This window comes from Oryx dammah, unplaced genomic scaffold (genome assembly GCF_014754425.2).
Source record: "Oryx dammah isolate SB20612 unplaced genomic scaffold, SCBI_Odam_1.1 HiC_scaffold_13, whole genome shotgun sequence".
Taxonomy (NCBI): domain Eukaryota; kingdom Metazoa; phylum Chordata; class Mammalia; order Artiodactyla; family Bovidae; genus Oryx; species Oryx dammah.
Window position 1 is genome coordinate 5,046,805 of NW_024070197.1, and position 27,904 is coordinate 5,074,708.

Genomic DNA, 27,904 nt, shown 5'->3' on the forward strand with positions numbered 1-27,904 from the left:
GAATAGAAATACGGTGACAGAGTTTTGGAGGAGTAGAAAGAAATAGCTTTATTACTTTGCCAGGTAAAGGGGGAACACAGTAGGCCAGTGTGTCAAAAACTGTGCCCCTGCTTCCTGGGAAGTTGGAAGAGGTCTTAAGGTTTTCAGTGCCCCCCCCCCCCAGGTGGAAAATGGGGCTGAAAAAAAGAATGAGGGCTGGTGTGGTCTTGCATTCTTCCCTTCCTGGGTGAATTGAGATCATCAAGCTGGCATCAGGTGATGCAAGAACAGGTTCTGGTGGTCTCTGAGGTCATCGTCCCATGACATTCTTTCTGGAATGAAGAATGCTCCAAGAGGAAAGTAATGTTTTCTTGGAAGGATAAACGCCAAGTGTAGCTAGAGGGCAATCATTTTCAGATTGCAAATAAGCAAGAAAGAGAAGGAGAACAAACATCTGTAGGTTAAGTGGATGGAGAGAAAGAGGATTGTATAAGGGCTAACATAATGGGGTGCCTCATTTAGTTTCTGCTACAGCAGGAGAAGCAAAATGTTTGAAAGGCACCTATGTGGAAGAAAAGCCAAGGGCAGGGACCAGCCCCAGAATGAATTTAAATCCAAAGGAAAACAAGCCTTCTTTTCTCTGTAGCATGCTCTGCCTTTGTTATGTCAGTACATCACTGGGAAATGGCAGAATGACTCCCAGGCATTTGTCAATCGAGATTGTCTCCTTGTTACTACGAATTATCCAAAGACTTAAAAGAGTGGAACTTTGACTAAAGACGTTGCCACACTCACTTATCAGGTTTCTCTCTAGTATGAATTCAGTTGATGCTCTGCAAGGGCTGGCAACTCATGAAAGATTTTGTATAATTCAGTACATTTGTAAAGTTTTTCTCCAGTATGAATTCTCTGATAAACTGTAAGGTTTCCCTTGTGATTAAAGACCTTGCCACACTCACTGCATTTGGAAGGCTTTTCTGCCATATGAATTTGTTGATAAGTTTTAAAGGGTTGTCTTCTCAAGAAAGAACTTGTCATACCCATATTACGTTTGTAAGGTTTCTATTATGAATTCTTGGGTGACTCACAAGGTTTGTTTTGACAAAAGATACTTTTAACATTTGTAAGGTTTCTTTCTAGTATGAATTTCCTGATGAAGTCCAAAGGCTTCAGTGAAAGACTCTGCCACATACATGATATTTATATGGCCCTGCCTCCTGCATGGATTATCTCATGTCTGCTGATACCTGAGGAAGAATGAAAGGCTTTCCCACAGACACTACATTTTTAAGGGTTCTCTCCAGTATGAATGCTCCCATGAATTACAAGGTCTGGATTTCAGCTAAACATCTTAGCATACATACCACATTTCTGTAATTTCTCTCCTGTATAGATTATTCGATGTCGACTGAGGGTTGAGCTCTGACTAAATGTTTTACCACAGTCATTACATCTATAAGGTTTCTCTCCAGTATGAATTCTATGATGAACTGAAAGCTTTCTTTTTTGACTAAAGACCTTGTCACACTCATTGCATTTGTAAGGTTTCTCTCCAGTATGAATTCTTTGATGAATTACAAGGTCAGAATTTTGGCTAAAGACCTTGCCACATACATCACATTGATGTAATTTCTTGCCTGTATGGATTATCCTATGTTGACTGAGGATTGAGCTCTGATTAAAGGTTTTATCACACTCATTACATTTGTAAGGTTTCTCTCCAGTGTGAATTCTTTGATGAACTGAAAGCTTTCCTTTTGTACTGAAGAACTTGCCACACTCATTGCATTTGTAAGGTTTCTCTCCAGTATGAATTCTCTGATGAATGACAAGATCTGAATTTCGGCTAAAGACCTTGCCACATACATCACATATATGTAATTTCTCTCCTATATGGATTCTCTGATGACTCCTGAAATTTGAGCCCTGGTGCAGCTTTTTGCCACATTCTTTATAAAATTTGTAAGGTCTTACCCTGTGTGGGATCTGGTTTTGCATCAGTATTGAAGGACACATAGTCAGTCCCATATATATTATAAATATTGGTTTGGAGAGTAGGAGAAACTATTTGAAGAGGTGAAAATGAGGAGCTACTGTTGACATACTTATCAGCTTGATTAAATGCAATTTTCTGTTGATGTTTAAACATAGGTAGTTCATCTTGAAGGCTTAACACAAGTCTATTTCCAATATGGTTACTTACTGCATCCCTTCTACCATGTTGACTTCTACTATCAATGACATCTTGGTTAAGGGATGTACGGATATTTTTGTAATTTCTTTCATCATCTCTCCACTGAAACCTGAAGTCATTCATGTTCTCCTGAATTTCCTGGAGGTTAAAATGTTTGATTTCCGGGATTTTATTTCTTCCCCAAATCAGTTTGGCATACTCCTCCTCTATTAGTGTGTGATTTTAGTTGTAATTTCCAGATGTGTATATGAGAAATATCTATAAGATATAAAGAACCATAGATATTACACTGCATGAATATAAATTTCAGGTTGAATATAAGATATTAAATAAAAGTAATACTTCAAACACAGTTATGAAACTTCTCAACCATGTTACATTTTTGAGGAACAATAAATAGGATTTTCCACTACACTTCTGGAGTATTATGAAGTGGCCAGGCCAGATCATCTGAAGAAAGGGCATGTTTAAATTCCTGAGGCTACATCATGAAGCTTTTCATGCCTGAGTCAACATGGCTTTGAGCTCAGTTAAGCAAGGTAGGGGATTTCAAAAGGCAAACAAGGGTAAATCCAAAGATACCTTCCCAACTTTTAGACGGAAGTTATCCTCACCCAGAGAGCAGGTTCTTGAAGGTCTCCAACATCACATCCACGTATAAGGCCCTCTGAGCAGGGTCCAGGCATTCCCACTCTTCTGGAGAGAATTGGATGGCCACATCATTCAATGTCAATTGTGACTTAAAGATAAAAAAAAAAAAAAATTTCACCAAGGCCATGAGGAGAGTTATTTCCATACAAGATGAACAGAAGTAAAAGACCAATTAAGTTGAAGAATATATTCTGACAGAGCCATGGAAAGGCATTTAGACCTACTTGTATGTCTAATTTTAATTTCCTGTGTTTTGTCATTGAGATTATGATAGCTTCCAAATAGAAGCAGATTTCTCACTTTTGTGGGCAATACATGAAATATATACAAATAATAATTCAACACCAGGTTGTCTATGTGGAAGGGCTAGATATGTTAGACACACTGAGAATGATCAAACTTGGATACAGAGGGATATGAGTGGTGTTTTCAGAGATGACAAAGTCCACAGTAGTTTTAAAGAAAGCTCAAAACCTCCAAAGATGATGATGATGATGAGAGAAGCAAAGACAAACAACATTTGAATACTTCCAATATACAATGCATTACTCTAAATGTTTAACATTTTTAACTTGTTAGCAACATCACAGCTCATTAAAGAAAGAATTTTTTACCATCTTACAGAGGAGAAAACTGTCAGAGACACTGAAAAACTCGACTCAGGTCAAGAACCTAATCAATCATATAGTAAGCACCTGAACTACCATGTTTGGGTTCTAGAACTGAAGCTGAAAAATTAAAAGTAATGAGCATTAAAAGTTCATTGACAGATGATTCCCTGAGAAAATGTGAAAGAAGTTCAAACTGAACAACATGGATCAGCCTAAGAGGTCATTATACATGTGTGCACACATGCACACAAACACAAAATGTTAGTAATCTTATTATTATTTAAACTGTGAACATGGTAGTATAGGGAAAAAAACCAAGGCCAGAGAACATATTCAAAAGTCACCATCAATTGCAACATGACGAACATATTCAAAAGACACCATCAACTGCAACAGAACGCACATATTCAAAAGACACTATCAACTGCAAAACGATGAACATATTCAAAAGACACCATCAACTGCAACAGAACGCACATATTCAAAAGACACTATCAACTGCAAAACGATGAACATATTCAAAAGACACTATCGATGGCAAAATGATGTGATAGTTTTAAAATCATGGTATCTTTTTTTTTCAATCATGAAAAGTGAAAGTCACTCAGTCATGTCCTACTCTTTGTGACCCCATGGACTGTAGCCTGCCAGGCTCCTCTGTCCATGGAATTCTCCAGGTCAGAATACTGGAGTGGGTGGCTGTTCCCTTCTCCAGGGAATCTTCCCAACCTAGGGACTGAGCCCAGGTATCCCACACTGCAGGTGGATTCTTCACCATCTGAGCCACCAGGGAAGCCCCAAATCATGACATTGTTTATCTAAACCATGGACATGCACATCCATACACCTATGCATACAGGTCAACACTAAAATGACTGAGTAGTCTCCTGACAGTTTTTCAGTCTATTTTTTCAGTACTGTTTTTATTCACATGCATTCTAAGATCCTCCAGACAATGAAAATGTACAAACTGTACTCAATTGAGTTTCCCAAAAAGATTCTACACTAGGATACTAAAAAAACTAGTACAGACATAACACTGATTCAAAATTTTAAAAGTTATTACTGTTATACATTATTTTAACAGATAACAGATAAAATCACAATAATAAACTTAAAAGATTCTTGAAGCATTAAAAAAGACAGAAATAATAATGAAAAATATATTATTATTTAAAAAGAACATTTTACCAAATGTCATGATTAAAAGGAAACTCCGAATGCATTCCTTTGAAGTTCCAGTGGAGCAAAGGGGGTTGGCGAGAGCTCCTGCCTTTCACCACTGTACAGGGTGCCTGAGCAGAGACCATGAGAGGAAGTGACCAGAAGAAAAGAGACAGCTAGAGTGACAGAGTTATCTAAAGACAAGAAACGCAAAGAGTGAAAAGAAGGGAAAAGATATTCTATCCTATAGAGAGCAGGAGTGACTGCACAGTATCAGAAAAATAAACAGAAAACTGACACAGAGACAAAGGACATCACATAATCATAAAAGGGTCAATTTTACAAGAAGATGCAACAATTAATAAATATGTACTGAGGGAAGGCACTAGGTAAGTATGAACGTACAAGTGTCAAGAAAGAACACCTCAGAATCAGAAAGAAATCCAAGGAGAAGCATTTCAAGAAGGACAGACTGAAGAATCAACTGAGACTATGACTTCACCTGAGAAACAGCCATCCTTTACTTTCCTCTTCCTCCTCTTCTTATGGGCTTCTTACTCAGACAACTTGCATCTTTAGAGGTCAAGCTTCAAAGCTGAAAACAGGCTGTTTAATGGTTAGTATACACATACTCCCTCTTCCTCTGCTGCTACCACACACACAGAGAAGATCTCACCATGTGGATTAAGAGTCCTGTGCTCCCCACTGTCACAGGAGGGACTCAGGACAGTAAACTCCCCCACAGAGACCAACCAGTCACTTTTCCCACACTTTTCACCATATCTCCCCACCCTCCTATGAGGCTGCTATGCCACACAGTAGCAGTGGGCACCTGAGCTGACCTGACAACCCCCTTCAGGTCACAGACCAGGCCCTGGTCCATCCCCACGCAGAATAGAGCACCTCCTCCACAGGCTAGATCTCAGTCCTCAGAAACAGGACTCACAGTCCTGATGTTCAGTGACAAGTCCAGACTGGAATCACAGGGGCAATTAAATATTATTGAGATTTCGCCACATACCCACGATCTTAAGAATTCATGGTCAAAGTGTATAAAATATGTCTATACAAATGACTCATTGATGTACTATGAAGCCTGGATTGAGTACCACTAACAGAAGATTAAGCCCAACACATCTCTCACTTTTTCTTCTCCAGCTTTATTGAGATATAAAAGATGAATGAAAATGGAACAAGTGATTCTCTGACAAACATATACACTGTAAATAATTATCACAATCAAGTAATCCATACTTCCATCAACCCAAAATTACCATTTTGTGTGACTATGTAGTGAGAACATGTAATTATTTCTGAGAAAATTTCAAGTATATAGAAACACACTGTTGATGAGAATTCAAGTTGGTGCAGCCACTGTGGAAAGTTCCTCAGAAAACTGAAAACAGAATTACCATACAATTTAGCAATCCCACTCCAAGGCATATAAACCGCACCAAATTATACCTCAAAAAGATTCATGCACCCCTATGTTTATAGCAGCAATATTTATAACACCCAAGATAAGGAAAAACTAAATATCCACCAACAGATATATAAATAAAGAAGATATGGTCCATATGGTCCATATATATAATGAAATATTACTCAGCCATATAAAGAATTAAAGAATGCCATCTGCCACAATATAGATGGACCTATGGAGAAGGAAATGGCAACCCATTCCAGTGTTCTTGCCTGGAGAATCCATGGACGGAGGAGCCTGGTAGGCTGCAGTCCATGGGGTCACTGAGTCAGACACGACTGAGCGACTTCACTTTCACTTTTTACTTTCATGCATTGGAGAAGGAAATGGAAACCCACTCCAGCATTCTTGCCTGGAGAATCCCAGGGAAGGGGGAGCCTGGTGGGCTGCCATCTATGGGGTCGCACAGAGTTGGACATGACTGAAGCGACTTAGCAGCAGCAGAGATTATTATAAAGTGAAAGAAGTCAGAGAGAGGCAAATATATGATTATCATTCATTTCTAAAATCTTAAAAAAATGAAACAAGTGAACTGACTTACAAAACAGAAATAAGACTCACAGACTTAGAAACAAAATTATGGTTACCAAAGGGGAGTGCAGGGGGGGAATAAAATAGAAGGTTGGGATTAATATATAAACACTACTATATATAACACAGATAACTAATATAGACATACTGTATAGCACAGGGAACTAATTCAATACTCTGTGATAATCTATGTGGGAAAAGAATCTGAAAAACAATCAACATGTATACGCACAACTAAATCACTTTGCTGTACACCTAAAACTAACAAAACTTGTAAATCAACTATACTCAAATAGGAAAAAAAAGAAAGAAAGAAATCACTTGTGAGCCAATTTCTTCATCATGGATGGGCTCTGTTGCAAAAACGTTCCAAGTTAATCCAGCCTGTTTCAGAGAACTTGCAGAAAATAGCTAAGAAGGACCTGAGGGAAACATCTTCATATCACCTCAGAGTTCACAATTTTACTAGCTCATGGGAAGAGGAAGAAAACAATACAAGGCTAACCGGTAAAACTAGATTTTGACTGTTAGTACAGAAGATCATTGACATTTCTGCCAACTACTCATCAACATATTCTAAAATTAGGTGCCTGCTTGCATCCTAAATAGCTTCGGTTGTATCCAACTCTTTGAGACCCTATAGACTGTAGCCTCCCAGGCTCTTTTGTGCATGGGGTTTCTCCAGGCAAGAATACTGGAGTGGGTGGCCAGGCCTTCCTCCTAAAATTACGTACTACTTACCAAAGAAATTTTACATTTATAAGAAGAGAAGAAGCCACTCATGCCAGGGAAAAAAATCTGAAACAAATTTTAAAAAGCCGTAATTGGACACACATCAGTGTTACAACTCAATGATCCATATCAAAACAACCCAACACCCATTTGGATCCAGTTTTCCCCCCACCTGCACTACTAGGTGTTTCCATTTTATTTTGTTTACCTGTCTTCCTGTTTAATTGGTCGCATGTATTTTTTGCTCCCCTCTGCTCTCCTGCTGTTTCTGGCCTCCTCTTTGTTTCTTCCCTCACACCTGTCCTGCCCCTCTGTGCAAGCTGTTCTGCCTCTTGAGGTCTTTCTCCCACCCTTTCTGTCATAAATAAAATTTCTGTGTGTTTCTGCCTCTTTCTTCCCCATCTCCGCTTCTTCTCAGCCCTCCGGATACACTCTCTTTCTCCTCAGAGACCCCACGTGGCGATGCTTCCTTCCATCTCCTTCTTTCCCTCTGCTCTTCTTGTCACCCTCTGTCTACTTTTTCTCCCAGAACCACATGGCTCTGAAGGCCAAGGTTCCAACTCTTGTAACATTTTCTATTACTCTCGTGAAATGACCGTCCTCTGGGATCCCGCCTTCTCACGCTGATCTGGGTTCCCTTCCTTTTGCTGCCCTGCAATCTTGCAGATGCGACTTCATCACTTTCAGGTTACTGCTTCTTCGCGTGTCCCTCAGCGACCCTCTACGTTCCCACTCGTTTTCCCTCACTTTTCCCTTCAAGTTTTCCACTTCTCCCTCGGTCTCTCCTTTTCCAGATACCCCCTTATCCAAGGACAAAATGCCTGTCTTCTGGAAAGGACCACCTTCTAACGGGAGGGCGGAGACGTCCTGGGGACCGGAGAGCACGGGCTATCACACGACCCGCCCAGCTCACCTTGCCCAGGCGAAGGCAGAAGACGCGGCCTCTGCGGCAGCAGAGCGCCGGCGCTGCCTCCAGGGACCGAGAGTTCAAGGTTGGGGGCGCAAATCCACCCCGCGGACGCGTATTTTACATGGAGTGAGGGTGGGGCGCGGGGGGTCAGTAGAGGATTTCATGAAGGAAAGAGTCTTGAAAGGCGGTGTCTACGTGGGACGAAAGCAGAAAAGCCCAGGGCAAGGACCCGCAGGTGAGCCTTTACATCTCGACTTTGCTTCCCATAATCGGCCCCTGACTGGTGCCTCCCGCAGCAGAGGCTTCCAGGGCCCTACTCCCCATAGGTGCTGAAGAGATGGAGTCTGGTCTCCAAAACCGAAGGCACGAACACCTGTTTATCCTTTGGAGGAACTCCTTTATGTCCATCTTCTAGTCTTTTTATTCTCTCTTGATTTCTAAAACATAATTTCCATATGACAATACTGGCTCTAATTAACACATGTAGTCAATTCTCAGTGAGTCCAGCTTACCCTCGGTACCCTTTATAGGCAGTAGAAAACTTTGCTTCAGTACTTCATTGAAACAAAGCAATAAATAATACTATGATAAAAATAGTTCCTGAGTAGACTGTACATACTTTGTTACATAATCAGCATGGAGCCCTATACCAAGGTCACAGGACAAAAATCTCTGGAACTAAGTCCCATAGCAAGTGTTGTCATGAATCTCCAGGTCTAATCCAGCCAGTTCTGTGACCCCCATATTAAGTAAAACACCTACCCTATTACTCATCCTATAGAATCCTAATCAATCACCTAATGCCACCCCTTCCAGTAAGAATTTTCTGTCTGGAGGCTATAAAAATTGGCCACTAGCCCAACAAAGAGGTCAGCTCTCCCTTGAGCCATCCTGCTATTCTAACAGTCTCCCACTCTATTCTCCTCTCATTCCACCTCATGTCTGGAAATGCTTTTCCAACCTGCTCACAGACCAGAACAATCTGGAAGTTCACAAAAGATTAAATTAACTGTGAACCCAAGTGTAAAGATAGGCCAATTTTGTCTACTTATGTATCATCTGCATAATAAATAATGCAACAAGATCTGAACACATCTCTTGCTAGCTTCTACATATGTCATCTAGAAAGTAAAAGTTATCTAATCTAAAATGGCTGTATGGTGAAAATCTAAAAAAATATATAAGGTCCATTCTTTATAAACATGTTTGCAAGCAAATGTAAAACGAGGAAGAGAAAAAGGAGGTCCTTATTAGAGTTGCACATTATTGTCAGGACCTCCTGTCATCATCTTCCACATGTGTGTCTCTACAGGGGGTGCCATGTTCAGTGATTATTCCTATAGGAGTTGGTGCCCTTAACTTTGCTTCAGGAAGGTGGTGGGAAAGATGGGGAGGCAGGCTGTGGGTGTATAGGTCCCATCCAACTGAGTTTCTCTTCCCCAGCTCCTGGCTTGTCTCTCACAGAAAATATATCTGTGTCCACAGAGACTAGGATATGCAAGAATTGACCAGGTCCAAGAGATTTTCATAGACTTTTAATAATCCTTTCAGTCCAAATTTGATTAGAAGCTGATATTTAACACTTGGTATTTCTAATCTCTTCATGCTGCAGAATAAAGCATTTCTTGCTAGTAAAATTATAGAGTTAAGGTCAGTCATTAAAATACAACAACTGCTTGAACTTAGGTATCCTTCTTTCAAAATGGTATCTGGAGAGCTAGGTTGCAATCTGTAATGCATCCTGTCATGATTTTAGACACATAGTAAAATCCTTTTCTCTGTTATGGTTCATCATTAAAAAATTATACAAGGATAATTACAATAAAGGTAGGAAAGGCCCTGGGCTCCACTCCACTCTTTCCTTCTCTGTCTCAGAGGGAGTTCTGAGGAAAGTGAACCCATGAAGAGGGTCAGAGGGCAAGGACCTAGGCCCTCGCCACCAGCTAGGAGAGGGAGTTTGAAAGCCTGCCAATCCAGCCCTGAAGGAGCCTTCCTGTGGCTTCAACTTCAAGAGGCCCTGAGCCACACCCACACCACTAAGATGCTCCCACATTCACAGAAACTGTGGACTAGCATCGAACGCTCACTGTGAAGCCTGTAAGCTTCGGACTGATCGGCTACAGAGCAGTAGATAATGAATGTGCTGCTCGGTAGCCATCCAGGTTCCACTGGTCATGGGATTTTCCAGGCAAGAATATTGGAGTGGGTTGCCATTCCCTTTTCCAGGGGGGTCTTCCTGAATCAGGGACCCAACCCACATTGGAAGATTTTTTTGTTTAACCACTTAACTACCTGGGAAGCCTGATTCAAGCTTGATTCTGGCCGGCTACAGAAATGGATATAAAATATATATGCCATGAAAAAGATGAAAATATGAAGGCACTTAAAATTCAAAATGAGATTCTCACAGTAAGATGAATATGCACATTCACCTAATCTTAATGACTTCAAAATTGTGCTACTTAGGGAATTTTCCAGTGGTCCAGTGGTTAGGACTCCATAGTTCCACTCTAGGGGCCCAAGTTCCATTCCTGGTTAGGGAATTAAGGTCCATAAGCCCTGTGGCAGTGAGAAGAAGGAAAGATTTATTTCCTACAATGACATGATAAATTAAGTAAGACACCTGGGCATGAGTGTGTGGAGACAGGTACACTGGCAGTGAGAGATCGGCAACTTAGCCATTGGATGGAGGGAGTCTAGGGTGCTCTGTGAAGGGTCAATGGAGGTGTTGACTACCCCTAGAACTGGTCATTTAGTTACGCAAAGACAGGATTGTCTTCGTAGGCAATGGAAATTAACAAGTAAAATGCAAAATTCTGTTCATGCTGATTGTGTATTTTCATTCCAATGGTATCAAGAACATCATTTCCATTTAGAGTACACTAAAATCTGGGAGACAGAGATCAACTGTAGTCCAGGGAGTGTAGGTCAAAAGCAATCTGAGGAATCTCATATGAATTACAAAGCTCCGAAGTGGGCCAAGAATTAATACTTGGGAGAGGAGAAAATCTTTTTTTAATTTTAATTGGAGGCTAATTACAACACTGTAGTGGTTTTTGCCATACATTGATGTGAATCAGCCATGGGCGTACATGTGTTCCCCATCCTGAACCCTCCTCCCACAACCCTCCCCATCCCATCCCTCAGGGTCATCCCAGTGCACCAGCCCTGAGCACCCTGTTTCACGCATCGAACCTGGACTGGTGATCTGTTTCACATATGATAATATATATGTTTCAATGCTGTTCTCTCAGATCATCCCGCCCTCACTTTACATCATGTCAACAAGCAGGGTCCCCCTGCGGGGTCCTTTGATGCCATTAAACAGCTTAAACGCTGAGGTTCTTGGGCATATTTGTTATCATTATTACATTTTTTATTACTCCATTATTCATATATATGTGTACATTTTAGTCTTTGAATTTCACTTGATGTCACATTACATCCTGACAATGTGAGACTTTACTCCAACCCCGTAACTCTGGAAAATAGCCAACATAAAAGAACTCCTTTTCTTCTTTTCTGTGGAAGGAGACCGCTTACTTGCTAAGAACTACGCTTCCTCTTTAATTTCAGTAAGATTCAGGAGAGCCTATTTGTTTACTTCAGAAAGAGCAAGAAAGAAATCTTCCAGCTCCCCATCGATTACCTTATGAATGATTACTGTTCCTCTTTTAGATCTGTGGATGGAAAGCTTGTTAACATGATTTCATCGAAATTTACTTAAGCTTTTCTCCTCTCCCAAGTATGTTAATTCTTGGACCACCTTGGAGCTTTGTAATTCATATGGGACTTTGACTAACTTGTTATACCTAACTTGTTTATATCCCTGGGTATAAAAGCTAAGTTTTCAATTTGACTTTTGAGGTTTTACACCTTTGGTTGCCACCATTCTATTTGAAGAATATTTCTTTTATTTGACTGCCCACCAGGCAGCATGGCTTGTGGGATCTTAGTTTCCCTTCCCAGACCAGGGACTGAGCCTGCACTGCCTGCACTGGACACGCAGAGTCTTAACCACTAGATTGCCGGAAGTCCTGCGAGTCACAGTACGGTACAATACTTTCAGAAACTGGTATTGCTCTGCATTTGTTCCTGCCTAAAGGGAAATGGTTTTTATCTATCAGAATCGTGACCCATTTTTTTGAGTAAACACAACTTCATCTTGGATAATATTTCTTGTCGAATTCTGTGGTAATCAGTGAACCTGCATCTTATTTAAATATTCATTCTTTGGTAATATTGACCTATGAGATAAAGGTACAAGCATACTTTGGAAATACTGCAAATGCAGTTCCAGAGAATGACGATAAAGTGAATCACACAATAAAGCAGGTCACTCAAATTTTTTATATTCACACTACATATAAAAGTTCGTTTTTGGACTATAAAGTATGCAATAGAAATGTCTAAAACAATTTTTCAACTTTATCAACCAATTCATTTCCTGCACTGGGTCCTAATCACTGATGGTCTAACAAGAAATAAAATACTCTGCCTTCAGGAGGTTATATTCTATAAGGGAATATCAGCCATCATTAAGTAAGATATGACTCTAGTAATGAATTAATACAATGACAGAAAGAGAGGCTGACCTAATTTAAACAATGTGTTGAGGAAGTACTCTACTCATATGATAAGAGGACGTCTGAACAAAATCATTGATTAAAGAGCCTGTGATACAAAACCATATAGAGATCATGAGAAAAAGGATGAAAATGATGTTGGAAATTCATAAAAGCAAGAAAACAAATTGTGACCTGGAGTACCCAAAAGAGCACAGAGCTTTGGATCCATTTACAATTCTTGAATGGAAACAGAAGAGAATAAATCTATTTATTTAAGGCACTCAGTTTGTAGTAATTGGTACAGCAGAAATGGAAAATTTAGTATGGGGTGCCAGGGTCCAGCCCTGGTGGATCCAGGGAATTCGAAGGTGGGGATGGAGTCGGCGTTCTTGGAAAAATACATATTTAATTACAGATATACAGAGAGACTAGAAACGGATAGTGTAGTAGGAAGATTAGTGGAGAAAAAGAGGCTGAATAACTTGGATTAACTTGGATTACGTGGAATAGCATCCATGCTCCAGATGGGAATTCAGCCAGAAAAACAAGGAGCAAGAAAGAATGACATGAGGGTATCAGTCTTTCCAGAAACTGATCCAATTTCTTTATTTTGGGGTTTGCTTATATACCTTTTGTTACATATAGGGATGAATACAGAGTCACGCGGGGGTCAGCAGTCCTGACCTTTATCAAAATCAGGTGCTTCACATAAAAAGGTCTTAGGGATTTTATGATCCTTTCTTTCTGATAACCAAAAACTTATTTTTTCCAAGGGTGTTTTTTCTTAAACCAGGCGCCACCCTCCAAATAAAGTTACATTCCTATAGGGTGAGGGTGTAGTGAGTTACAATCAAGAAAGGAATTTATTTAACCCAAGGTTAACATGATTAATCTTAAAGGTTAATACTTATTTCTACTATATGCTTAAAGGTTAATGCTTATTTCTCCTATATGTTAGTTATATTCATTATAAAGGCAGGGAACATGGAGATTTAGCAGCAAACATCAGCCCAACAAATGAAAATCCTTTCACCAATGTTCCCCTTAAGATCTATTTAATCTTAAAATAGTGATAAAGTTACATTTTTACATAGCAAGGACACAGTGATTTATAACAAAGTACAATGATCTATTACAAAAGAGAAAATTCATTAACTCAAAAAGTCTAGTATTGCTAACCTTAAAAACTACTATATTTCCTTTTCTATATTCCAAATACATTGATTAATATATTCCCAGGTGCCTAAGGATATGGAGGCCTGGCGGCAATCATTGACTCAACAAGAACAAAAAGCCCTATGCTAATTAAGACTCTCAAAATACTCCAAAACTCTCTGTGCTGTTTATGGTTGAGAGGTAGTAATCCTGTCACACAAACTAGTCTGTCAGCAGAGAGGTTTGACCTGAGACATCCTTGTCCCACACAGAGCAGGGAATTAGCAGCAATTATTGACACAACAAATGAAAAACCCTTCACCAATATAATTCCTAATCAACCCACTATACTAATAATTTCCAACTCCCCAAAAGAATTTGCCTTTAGTAAGTCTAAAACATCTCATGCCTCTCAGGTTGGGAGGCTGTAAACAATCACATGTGGCCAGACGAACTATACAGGTGGACTAGATAACCTTCAGAGGAGTCTGTAAGCTGAAACACTCTTGTCACGCCCAGGAATTTTTATTGCCTTGGAGCTGCACGTTTACTCCTTTTCCGAGAGAAACGGTTATGGGGGAGAGCCCCCCGTAAAGTCAGAGGTGTGGGTGAGAGCATAAAACAGACTCTGGTTTTGGGGTTAGATGCTTGGGAACAGGGGGTTTCCTGAGGCTTGATCACACCTTTGCATATGCCAAGCCTCCTTCCTCATGACCTTTGCCATGGGCGGAGTTCCTCACGCTGGCCCCCAGCAATGAGGTATGTAGAAAAGCAAAACACAGTTTTCCAGAGACATTCTCATCTCATCAAGTGTCTATGGTCCTTGCACTACAGTTGATGTGATGTTGCCGTTCTACAAACTCCAATAAAGCCGAAGATGTGGACACCTGTAAAAGCCTTGACACTTCACTACACTGTTCAAATGTTCAAGATCATGGAACCCCTGTAGGGACGTTTTAGGCTTAAAGGCACACTGAAGAAATCGCCACTCATTACGTTTGAAAGGTTTCTCTCCAGTATGAATTATCTGGCATATTATATATAAGGTATGAATTTTAACTAAACATAGAGACAGTCATTAAACTTGTAAGGTTTCTTCCCATTACAGATTACCTGGTGGTGAGTGCAAAAAAACTTTACAACACTCATGATATTTGTACAGTTTCTTCCCACTATGAATTCTCCAACAAATTGTAAGCTGTGAATTTTCAGATCTGAATTTTTTTTGAAGTTTGAATTTTGAAGACCTTCCCACATATAGCACAATTACATGGTGTTTCTTAAGTTGGATTTTCTGATGTGTGGTAGGGTTGAGATCTGAGTAAAGGCTTTTCCACACAACAAATGTGCAATGTTTCTATTCATTATGTGGACTTCCCTGGTGGCTCATTAGGTCAAGTAAGATCCCCTGGAGACGGAAATGTCTACCCATTCCAGTATTCTTGCCTGGAGATCCAATGGACAAAGGAGCCTGACAGGCTACATGACTGGAGCGACTATCACTTTCACTTCCACTTATTCATTATGCAATCTGTGATGAATTCGAAGACATTGTTTGTAACCAAAGCCTTTGCCACACTGATCACATTTGTAAGGTTTCTCTCCAGTATGAATGAACTGATGACTGATGAGGGTTGGTCTACTGCTGAACATCTGACCACACTCATTACATCTGTAAGGTTTCTCTCCAGTATGAATTCTCTGATGAACTACGAGGTTTGAATTTCTATTAAAGACTTTGCCACACTCACTACATTTGTAAGGTTTCTCTCCAGTATGAATCCTCTGATGAGCTGCAAGGCTTCCTTTCAGACTAAACAGCTGGCCACACTGATTACATTTGTAAGGTCTGTCACCATTATGAATCGTTTGATGACGCACCAGATTGGATTTCTGATTAAAGAACTTGCCACACTCATTACATTTGTAAGGTTTGTCTCCAGTATGGACATGTTGATGCCGTATAAGGGTTACCTTCTGACGAAAGAATTTGCCACACTCACTACACTTGTTTCTGTCCAGTATGGACATGTTGATGCCATATAAGGGCAGTCCTGTGATGAAAGTACTTGCCACATGTATTACATTTGTATGCTGTTACTGCAGTTTGAATTTGTTGATGCCTTCTAACAGTTTCCTTATCACAAAAAACCTTGACACATTCATTAAATTTGTGAGGTTTCACTCCAGTATGAGTACTCAGATGAGTTTTAAGATGTGCTTTTTGGCCAAAGACTTTGCCACATTCATTACATTTGTAAGGTTTCTCTCCAGTATGAATTCTGTGATGAACTGCAAGGTCTTTCTTTTGATTAAAGACTCTGCCACATACATCACATTTAAATGGTTTTCTTCTAGTATGTTTTATCATATGTCTCCAGAGGCCTGAGGGATACCGAAAGGTTTTCCCACAGACATTGCACTTGTAAGGTGTCTCTCCAGTATGAATTCTCTTATGACATGTGATATATATGAATTATGATTAAAACTCTTGCCACACACATTACATTTATAAGGTTTCTCTCCAGTATGAGTTCTCTGATGAACTTCAAGGTGTGAATTTCGACTAAAGATCTTTCCACAAAAGTTACATTTACGCAATTTCTTTCCTGTATGGATTATCTGATGTCTACTGAAGTCTGAGCCCTTAAGAAAGACTTTGCCACCCTCATTACATTTGTAAGGTCTTTCCCTGTGTGCTTTCTGGTCTTGTGTCAATAGTGAAGGATGCATAAAATCACTCCCATATATATTAGAAATTTTGGATTGGCCAAAAGGAGAAATGTCCTGAGATGGTGAAAATGATGTACTACAGTTCATGTTGTCATCAGCTTGATGAAATTCATCAATTGTTTGTCTACTCTGAAACATGCACAGTGCATCCCAAGAGCTTAATGGAAGTATATTTGCAATCAGCTTCTTTTCTGTATCCTTTCCACTGGGCTGAACTCTTCCATAAGTGACAACTTCCTTATGGAATGTAGGGATATTTTTATAATTTCTTTCATCATCTTTCCACTGATACCCAAGGTCACACTTATTTTCCTGTAATTCTTGATGGTAAAAATGCTTGATTTTGTGGCTTTCATGGTTTTCCAACATGACTGTTTGGAATCTTTCTCCTATATCAATGTTTGATTTTAGTTGTGATTTCTTGATCATGTGTATATGAGAGATAACTACAAAATATAAAGAATCACAGATATATTACTATTATTTGTCAATATTGTCAAGATGTCAGTATTAACCAAGCAATCAACAGATTCAACCCACTGCTTAGTAAAATCAATAGTACTTCTTGGAGAAATGATAAAAACATCTTACAAATTCATTTGGAATCTCAAAAGATGCTGAAGGAGCAAAGTATGCTTAAAAAGAACAAAGCCAGAGGTCTTGCAGGTCTTTTATTTCAAAACTTACTCCAAACCTATATTAATAAAATGATGTGGTACAAAGATAAAGATAGAGCAACTGGTGGAATAGTACAGGGACATTAAAAAAAAATCTCTCATATATGGTTAAATGTTCTAGAAGGGGGTCAAGACAACTCAATGGAGGAAGGGCAGTCTATTAAAAAAAAGAAAACGTGGAGAAAAACAGTTCTCCAAATACACAACAATTTAGTTGGACCATTAACTGACATAATATACAAAACCAATAAAAGACCTAACCAAGCCCAAAATGCATAAAACTGCTATAAATAAACATGCAGGAAAAGCTTTATGACATAGCAGTCACCAATGATTTATTATGCATAACATGAAAAGCACCAGTGACAAACCTAAAACAGAAATATGAACTACTTCAAAATTATAAACTACTGTGCATTAGATCACACCTAGTAGAGTGAAAAATAATCTATGCTATGGCAGGAAATATTTGCAAATGATTTATGTCATAATAAAATATCAAGAATATGTAAACAACTCTAAAAACAACTAATCACTGGAATTTCCTGGTCATCCAATGGTTAAGATTCCACACTTCCAGTGTAGTGGGCATGGGTTCGATCCCTGGTCAGGGAACTAACATCCCACATGCCACATGGTAAGGCCAAAAAATAAACCAATAAGATAAAAGTTTTAAAAACAAATAAAAATTAAAAAAGAACTAATCACCAATTCTACCTGGATGGGGCTGGCTCGTCTTCCATCAACCAACCCACACACTGAAAACAGAAAACAAGCACTCTAAGTAACATGAAATACATACACTGATGATTAGAGAAACAAATCAAGACCATTTATTATGCATAGAAATGTACAAAATGAAAGCAGCAGTGCCAAAAACAAATGATGGTTCATCACTGAAGGTATCACTCCACCTCATAAGCTGTCTCAGTATTTGTTTGGAGAAGAGGAGGGTTCCACACCATGGTCTGTGGGATCTTAGTTTCTGACCAGGGATGGAACCTGCACCCAACCACTGGACCGAGAGGGAATTCTCAAGCTCTCTCATTAAGATGCTTCAGGCTTAAGTGTGGACGTAGAATGGTGCACCCAGGCATCAAAAATATGGCATCAACAACAGTTTATTCAATACCCTTGCATGAGGATGTGGACTTGGACAATGTTATCTCTAGAAAAAATTCTCAAACCATTTCCTGAGGATCAAAGCAGGTGGTCACTAGGGGCTTCCCTGGTGGCTCAGTGGCAAAGAATCCACCTGCCAAAGCAGGAGATACAGATTCAAACTCTGATCCAAGAAGATCTCATGACAGGGAGAAAATAAGGCCCTGAGCCACAACTATGGAGCCTGTGCTCTCAAGTCCAGGAGCCAAAACCATGAAGCCCTGACAGTTTAGAGCCCAGGCTCCATAACAAGAGAAGACTGCACATCACAACTAGAGTAGCCCCCACTTGCTGCATCCAGAGAAAAGCCCACACAGCAATGAAGATCCAACAAAATAAAAAATTAATTAATTAATTATTTCTTAAAAGACAAAAATGAGGGAGAGAAAGTCAACTACTGTGGTTTTTCCAGAATCTCAACTCTTGTGTTCACATGAGAGTGAGGACATTACAGGTGGCTCTGGAAAAATGTTTCACAAAATCATCAACTGCCTGCCATGTTTTTGATTCAGAGGGGAACAATGTAATATGCAGGTATCATCCAACACTCTTCTAATAAGTACTGAGTCAAAAGCACAGAAGTAGAATACAGAGAATTAAAATATTTTAAAAGTTTCCAGATGGGGGTTAGACATTGAGTGCTGGAAAAACTCCTAATGTGAAGTGGCCAGATCATCTGAAGGAAGGGCATGTTTAAACTCCTGAGCCTACATCATGAAGGTTTTCATGCCTGAGTCAACATGGCTTTGAGCTCCATTAAGCAAGATAGGGAGTTCCAAAAGGCCAAGAGCAGTAAATGCAAAAATACACTCCCAACTTTTGGAAGGAAATTATCCTCACCCACAGAGAGCAGGTTTCTGAAGGTCTCCACCATCACGTCCCTGTACAAGGTCTTCTGAGCAGGGTCCAGACATTCCCACTCTTCTGGAGAGAATTCAATGGCCACATCCTTGAAGGTCAATTGTGCCTTAAGTTTAAAACAAAAACACTTAACCAGCGGAACATGAGCAGAGTTCTTACTTGCATATAAAATGAGTAGATTTGAAAAGATCAAGTTGAAGTAGGTATTGTGACAGAGCCATGTAAAGGTATTTGACGCTACCTCTAATTTAATTTCTTATGCTTTATCATAAAGATTACAATATCCTCCAAATAGATACAGGTTTTTCATTTTCTTGCAAAATACATGCATCAGATACAAATAAAAATTCAAAGCTGGGCTGTCTATATGAAAGTCTTAGCATGTTCCATCACTGAGGGACGATCAAAGCTGGATGTGGAGGAGCGTGAGTGACCTTCAGTGATGACAAAGTCTATAGTGTGTTTACTGCTACTGCTAAGTCGCTTCAGTCGTGTCCGACTCTGTGTGACCCCATGGACGGCAGCCCACCAGGCTCCCCTGTCCCTGGGATTCTCCTGCCAAGAACACTGGGGTGGGTTGCCATTTCCTTCTCCAATACATGAAAGTGAAAAGTGAAAGCAAAGCCGCTCAGTCGTATCCAACTTGCAGGGACCCCATGGACTGCCGCCCACCAGGCTCCTCCATCCATGGGATTTTCCAGGCAAGAGTACTGGAGTGCAGTGCCATTGCCTTCTCCGATAGTGTGTTTAAGGAAAACTCAAAATTTTTAATCACGATGATGACAGGAGCAGCAAAGATGAACACCATTTGAACTTCCTATCTGAAATACATTACTCTAAATGTTTTACATGTATTAACTTGTTGTCAGCATCACAGCTCATTAGAGAAAGACCTATTCTGATCTTGCAGATGAGACCTGTGTCAAAGACACAAGGAGAAACTCCAATCAGGTCTAGAAGTTAAGGAATCACAGAGCAAGCAACTGAACTCCTAAGGCTGGACTTTAGAACTGAAGTTTAAAATGAAAGAGTTAAGTAACACAGAGAACATTAAAAGTATATTGCCAGAATGTTTCATGGAGAAAACATGAAAGAAGTTCAAGGTGCACAACACAGATTGGCCTAAAAGGTCTTTATACATGTGTGTGCATACACATGCACAAGAAATGTCAGTAATTTTATTATTACTTAAACCATTAATATGATAGTGTAGAAAAAATTGGAAGCCAGAGAATGTTAGAAATATAATTGCTGTAACAAAAAGATATTATAGTTTTAAAATCATGACTTTTACATAAAGCATGGAACTGCATATCCATGAATGCATGTACTAAAATGCATGTACTTAAAATGCTTAAAACTCAACATTCAAAAAACTAGGATCATGGTATCCAGACCCATTACCTCATGGCAAATAGATGGGGAAACAATGGAAACAGTGAGAGACTTTATTTTCTTGTGCTTCAAAATCACTGCAGATGGTGACTGCAGCCATTAAATTAAAAAACGCTTGCTCCTTGGAAGGAAAGCTATGACAACCCTAGACAGCATATTAAAAAGCAGAGACATTACTTTGTCAACGAAAGTCTGTCTAGTCAAAGCTATGGTTTTTCCAGTAGTCATGTATGGATGTGAGACTTGGACTATAAAGAAAGCTGAGCACCACAGAATTGATGCTTTTGAACTGTGGTGTTGGAGAAGACTCTTGAGAGTCCCCCAGACTGCAAGGAGATTCAACCAGTTAATCCTAAAAGAAATCAGTGCTGAATATTCATTGGAAGAACTGATGCTGAAGCTCCAATACTTTGGCCACCTGCTGCAAAGAACTGACTCATTGGAAAAGACTCTGATGCTGGGAAAGAGTGAAGGCAGGAGAAGGGGATGACAGAGGAGATGATTGGATGGCATCACCGACTCAATGGACATGAGTGTGAGCAAGCTCGGGGAGTTGGTGACGGACAGGGAGGCCTGGCGTGCTGTAGTCCTTGGGGCCACAAAGAGTCTGAGAGACTGAGCAACTGAACTGAACTGAATGTATGTATACATATCAACACTAAATTAATAAAAATGAGAGGAATATATTCTAGACAGATTTTTCAGATGTTTTCCTCATCACTTTTATTCATGTGGATCTTCCAGAAAATGACAATGACTGAACGATCAACTGTAGTGAACTGCATTTGTCAACATGATTTTGATAGGCTATTGAAAAACAGTGCAGACATTTAAAAAAGTAGAGTATTTTAATTCCAACCTCAACAAAATAACTGTATTAAAAATATAATTTTGTCCATTTAAACTTACACAGGAAGGCACTGTTGTTGTCTTTCAGTCACTAAGTCCTCTCTGACTCTTTGTAACCACATGAACTGCAGCACTCCAGGCTTCTCTGTCCATCACAATCACCCTGAGTTTGCTCACTCACGTCCATTGAGTCAACGCTACCACCAACCATCTCGTCCTCTGTCCCCATTTCTCCTCCTGCCCTCAGTTTTTCCCAGCTCAGGGTCTTTTCCATGAGACAGTTCTTTGATTCAGGTGGCCAAAGTATTGGAGTTTCAGCTTCAGCATCAGTCCTTCCAATGAATATTCAGAGTTGATTTCCTTTAGGATTGACTGGTTTGATTGCCTTGCTGTCCAAGGGACTCTCTAGAGTTTTCTCCAGCACCACAGGTTCAAAAGCATCAATTTTTCGGATGCTCAGCCTTCTTCATGGTCCAACTCTCACATCCATACTGACTACTAGAAAAAACATAAATTTGACTATATGGACCTTTGCCTACCTTTTTAAAACACTGTCTAGGTTTGACATAGCTATTCTCTTCCAAGGAGCAAGCATCTTTTAATTTTGTGGCCCTAGTCACTGTCTGCAGTGATTTTGGAGCCCAAGAAAATGAAATCTGACATTTCCCCCATCTATTTGTCATGAAGGGATAGGATCAGATACCATTATTTTTGTTTTTGAATGTTGACTTTTAAGCCAGCTTTTTCACTCTTCACTTTCACCTTCAACAAGAGAATGTTTGGTTCCTCTTCACTTTCTGCCATTAAAGTGGTACCATCTGCATATCTGAAGTTGTTGATATTTCTCCTGGCAATCTTGATTCCAGTTTGTGATTCATCTAGCCTGGCATTTCTCATGATGTACACTGCATATAAGTTAAGTAAGCAGGGTGACAATATACAGCCTTAACATACTCCTTTCCCAGTTTGAACCAGTCCATTGTTCCATGTCTCATTCTAAGTGCTCCTCCTTGTCCTGCCTACAGGTTTCTCAGGAGGTAGGTAAGGTGGTCTGGTACTCCTATCTCTTTAGGAATATTCCAGTTTGTTGTGATCCACACAAAGGCTTTAGTATAGTCAATGAAGCAGAAGTAGATGTTTTCTTGGAACTTCCATGCTTTTTCTATGACCCAGCATACATTGGCAATTTGATCTCTGGGTCCACTGCCTTTTCTCAATCCAGCTTATATGAAACGTTCACTTGGTAACTCCAATTTTCTTAAAAAGATCACTAGTCTTTCCATTCTATTATTTTCCTTTATTTCTTTGCATTTGTCACTGAAGAAGGCTTTCTTTATTCTCCTTGCTATTTTCTGGAACTCTGCATTCAAGTGAGTATATCTTTCCCTTTCTCGCTTCTCTTCTTTTCTCAGCTCTTTGTAAGGCCTCCTCAGGCAACCATTTTGCCTTCTTGCATTTCTTTTTCTCAGGGACGGTTTTGGTCATCACCTCCTATACAATATTATGTACCTCCACCCACAGTTCTTCAGGCAATGTCTACCAAATCTAATCACTTGAATCTATTCATCACCTCCACTGTATAATCATATGGGATTTGACTTAGGTCATACTTGAATGGCCTACAGGTTTTCCCTACTTTCTTCAATTTAAGTCTGAATTTTTCAATAAGGAGCTCATGATCTGAGCCACAGTCAGCTTCAGGTCTTTTTACTGCTGACTGTATAGAGACTCTCCATCTTTGGCTGCAAAGAATATAATCAATCTGATTTCAGTATTGGCCATCTGGTTATGTTCATGTGTAGAATCGTCCCTTGTGTTGTTGGAAGAGGGTGTTTGCTATGACCATTGTGTTCTCTTGATAAAAACTCTGTTAGCCTTTGCCCTGTGTCATTTTGTTCTCCAAGGCCAAACTTGCCTAATAATCCAGGTATCTCTTGACTGCCTACTTTTGCATCCCAGTCCCCCAAGATGAAAAGGACATCTTTTTTTGGCATTAGTTCTAGAATATCCTGTAGATCTTCATAGAACCATTCGACTTCAGCTTCTCTAGCATTAGAGGTTGGGGCATAGACTTGGATTACTGTGATGTTGAATGGTTTGCCTTGGAAACAAACCGGTATCATTCTGTTATTTTTGAGATTGCAACCAAGTGCTGCATTTCAGTGCTATTGTTGACTATGAGGGTTATTCCATTTCTTCTAAGGATTCTTGCCCACAATAGTAGATATAATGGTCATCTGAAATTCATGCATTCCAGTCCATTTCAGTTCACTGATTCCTCGAATGTCAATGTTCACTCTTCCCATCTCCTGTTTGACCACTTCCAATTTATCTTGATTCACTGGACCTAATATTCCAGGTTCCTATGCAATATTGTTCTTCACAGCGTTGGACTTTACTTTCATCACCAGATAAAACCACAACTGGGCACTGTTTCAGCTTCAGCTCAGCCTCTTCTTTCTTTTGCAATTTCTCTACTTTACCCCAGTAGAATATGGGCACCTACTGACCTGGAGGGTTCATCTTTCAGTGTCATATCTTATTGCCTTTTCATACTATTCATGAAGTTCTCAAGGCAAGAATACTGAAGTGGTTTGCCATTCCTTTCTCCAGTGGATGTTTTGTCAGGCCCTAACTAGCAAGGACACGCCCTTCAGCTGCTCAGTGTAGCTGGATGACATGCCTGGTACCCTGGCAGTCCCAATGGTGGTCCCCACTGAGCATTTAAACATTCATTGGCTGTCGAGTCTCTCAACGTGCGACCAGGGCTTGAGGCAAAGGCCCTGCTGGAGTGGCTGGAAACGGGGTCTAGGAAGGGCTAGAGCTGACATTGGATGATGCCTAGAAGTGCAGGGAAACCTGGCCCACTGCTGCCATTGGCTACCCCAGAGCCATCCACTGCCCAGGAGTGGCTGGCCTCCCTGGGGTCCATCCACAGACTGGGAGTCACTGTCCACTGTAGAGACGATCTGCTGCCCTCCACTGTCTGCCAGTGGAGCTGATCAGCTGCACGCGAGTCGACCATACCCAGGCTTTTCTGCTGCCGCTGGTGGACCTAGGGCCAATCTGCTGCCACTGCAGGTTCCATGCTTGGAAATGGGGGCGTTGGTCACTACCCTGCTCCAGCCTCTGTTTCTGGGGTGATCTTTGTGAAGCCCATGGCCGTGGGCATGTCATCCCACAGTCATCTTAACCAAAAGACATTAATAAAGGCCAACGAGTTTGTTTTTGGCAGTAATTAACTTTGATTCAAATTTGGAAAAGTTATTATTATTACACATTATTTGTAGATTAATAACAAAATTAGCACCATAGTAAAATAAAAAACTTGTTGGACAATTTAAAATCATGACAAAAAGAAAACAAAAACAACATGGAAAAAAATGTATTGTTATCAACCAAGAATATGTCACCAAACATTATGATCAAAAGGAAATACTTGATGAATTCTTGCTGAAGTGACAGTGGAGGGAAGGGGGCTGGCCAGAGGTCCTGCCTGCCTTTCACCATGGTACAGGGTGCCCAAGCAGGGACCACTGGAGAAAGTGACAGGAGGAGAACAGAGTGGGAGCAAGACACACAGAGAGCATGTCAGAGCTAGCTGAAAAGTGAAAGGATGGAAAAAGATATTCAGTTCTTAAGAGAGTAGGGGTTACTGCACAATATCAGACAAAAGACAAAACAATCTAAGGATAAACATAACAAAAGACACAAAGTATACTATGAAACGGGAAAAGGTAAATTTACCAAGAAAATATAACAATTACAAATATGTATATATCTAACATCAGAGCTCCCCTGAAAATAAAGATCTTAACAGAAGTAAAAATGGAAATAGATAATAGCACACCATTAGTATCAGACTTCACTACCTGAGTTTTACCAGCACATGGAAAACCAAAAAATCAGCAAGGAAACTGAGCACTTGTACAACACTGTAGAATTACTGTGTCTAACAAACATATCGGAGAATGCAATGGCAACCCACTCCAGTACTCTTGCCTGGCAAATCCCATGGACAGAGGAGCCTGGTGGGCTGCCATCTATGGGGTTGCACAGAGTTGGACACAACTGAAGTGACGTAGCAGCAGCAGCAACAGCAACAAACATGTACAGAACATTCCACTCAACAACAGCAAAAATCACATCCTTCTCTAGCATATGTCTTGAAACCTTCTCCATTTCACAGACCACATGCTAGACCATCTAACAAAGCTCAATATATAAAGTCTGAGAACATAAAAAAAGTATCTTCTAAAAAAAAGAAGAGTATCTCCTTTAACCACAGTAAAATGATACTAAAAATAAACAGCAGAAGGAAAACAGGAAAAGCTTCCAAAAGTGGAAAGTAAGCAGTTTATTGTTTAAGAAGGAACGAGTCAAAGAAGAAATCACAGGGAAAATTGTAAAGTATGTGAATGAAAATAAAACCACAGCATATCAAATTTATTAACAGGTAGTCAAAGATGCAGTAGTAGGGAAGCCCACACTGCTAAATCCTTTCAACCACAAAAGAGGAAGATGCACGCTCTGCATTACTCTTCAAGAAACCACTGAACAACCTAGCCAGAGCAATTGGAAAAGGAAAAAAAAAAAAAAATCCAAGTTATCTAAACTGAAAAGAAAGCAAAATTACCTTTTATTTTGTAGGTGACAGGATTTTATATATAGAACCCAAAAGAGACTGTAAGAACTGACTACTCTAAACACATTAAGGACCTTCCCAGTGGTCCAGTGGTAAAGAATCCACCTGCTAGTCCCTGGTCCAGCAAGATCCCATATGCAGTGGGGCAACTAACTAGTGAAACCTGCCCACCTAGAGCCTGTGCTCTACAACAAGAGAGGCAACTGTAATGAAAAGCGCTTGTACTACAACTAGCAAGTAGCCTCCAACTGTCACAACTAGACAAAGCCCACTCACAGCAACAAAGAACTAACACAGCCAAAAATAAATAAATAAACAAAAATTTAGAAAAACCTTAGAAGAGTTGCAGCATAAAATATCTGCACACCAAAATCAGATGCACTTCAATACACAATGAATCATGTCAACAGAAAATCAGAGAACAATCCGATAGAATCCTTAGGGAAAATATCAGCCAACTAGGTCCAAGACCTCTAAACTGAAGAGTAGGAAACTCTTTAAGAAGTCCCTGGAGATATATATGAAAGAAACACACCCTGTAACCATGCAGTGGGAACTTTATGTTTTTAAAATGACCAAATTTGGGTGGAAGGGAAGCTCAAGAAGTAGTAGATATATGTATATCCATGGCTAATTCATGTTGTTGAATGGCAGAAACCAACACAACATTGTAAAGCAACTATCCTCCAATTACAAATATAATTTAAAGAATAGGAAAAAAAAAAAGAAAGAAAGAAATTCCTTCACTTGCAACCCAGCAGATAAGACCTAACATACCTCCAAAATTTTTAAGAGGCCAGTCAAACTGATTAAAAACAGGTAACACTTCCTTTGCTTAAAAGTAGCAAACTGTAAAAATCAAGTCAATAAAGTTTCATTGCAAAATTTTCTTTACAAAAAAATGACCACATTAGGGACTTCCCAAATTAGGGTCCAATGGTTAGGACCCCACGCTTTTCCTGCAGGGGGTGTGGTCTACAGATATGAAGAATCTCTATCAAAATTTCAAAGGCAATTTTTGCACCTATAGAAAAACAATCATTCGTAAATTCATAGGAAACCTCAAGAGCCAGAAAACAGCCAAAAAACTCTTGAAAAAGAAGATGAATATACAGGTTATCAGGCAGGATATTTCAGATTCTTCAAAGATTAGCATGTCCAAAGAAGGTCATTTCAAGAAGGACAGACTGAAAAACAACTAAGGATATGACTTTACCTGAGAAAGAGCCATTTCTGACTTCTCTTCCTTTTGTTTCCTCCTCTTTGTCTTATCAGGACACACAAAAAGGGAGAAAACAAAATATTAGACTAACTGGTAAAACTAGGAAAAAATTTGTCTGTTAATATAAAAGACCATTGATAACTTGACCAAATACCCAGCAAAACTGTCTAAAATTATTTATTACATACCAAAGAGCTTTTCCAATACAAAAGAGAAAGAGGAGAAAACAGGCAGGCCTCCAAGATATCTGAAACACATTTCAAAAAGAAACAGTTTGTGAATTTTTATCACCTAATAATTGTGGGTCAACATTTTACAAATTTCACAGTATATTAACATTTAGAAAAGAATTACTTGATTATATAAGACCAGCAAAGCTTGTT

The 27,904-nt window shown here is 39.7% G+C and overlaps 3 protein-coding genes across 4 annotated transcripts in view; 1 reads left to right on the forward strand and 2 right to left on the reverse strand.

Moving 5' to 3' along the window:
* Window positions 1–27,904, forward strand: part of LOC120871946 (zinc finger protein 420-like) — a 719,570-nt gene that overhangs the window by 134,997 nt on the left and 556,669 nt on the right. The gene's annotated exons all lie outside the window — the stretch shown is intronic.
* Window positions 160–27,563, reverse strand: LOC120872039 (zinc finger protein 83-like). The gene is made up of 3 exons (XM_040252190.1): window positions 27,516–27,563; window positions 19,390–19,516; window positions 160–2,431 (listed from the first exon to the last, which is right to left on the reverse strand). The coding sequence occupies exon 3, from the start codon at window positions 2,005–2,007 to the stop codon at window positions 1,318–1,320; it is 690 nt and encodes a 229-aa protein (XP_040108124.1). The 5' UTR covers window positions 2,008–2,431; window positions 19,390–19,516; window positions 27,516–27,563; the 3' UTR covers window positions 160–1,317.
* Window positions 15,494–21,865, reverse strand: LOC120872972 (zinc finger protein 813-like). Its single transcript, XM_040253730.1, is given in 5 exon segments — window positions 15,494–15,827; window positions 15,985–16,436; window positions 16,439–17,157; window positions 19,390–19,516; window positions 21,836–21,865. Coding segments are annotated over 5 exon segments (1,662 nt in total).

Bases quoted from the DNA above. Each gene is read 5' to 3' on its own strand.
- LOC120872039 (XM_040252190.1), bottom strand. From the start codon at position 2,007: ATGGGACTGACTATGTGTCCTTCAATACTGATGCAAAACCAGATCCCA.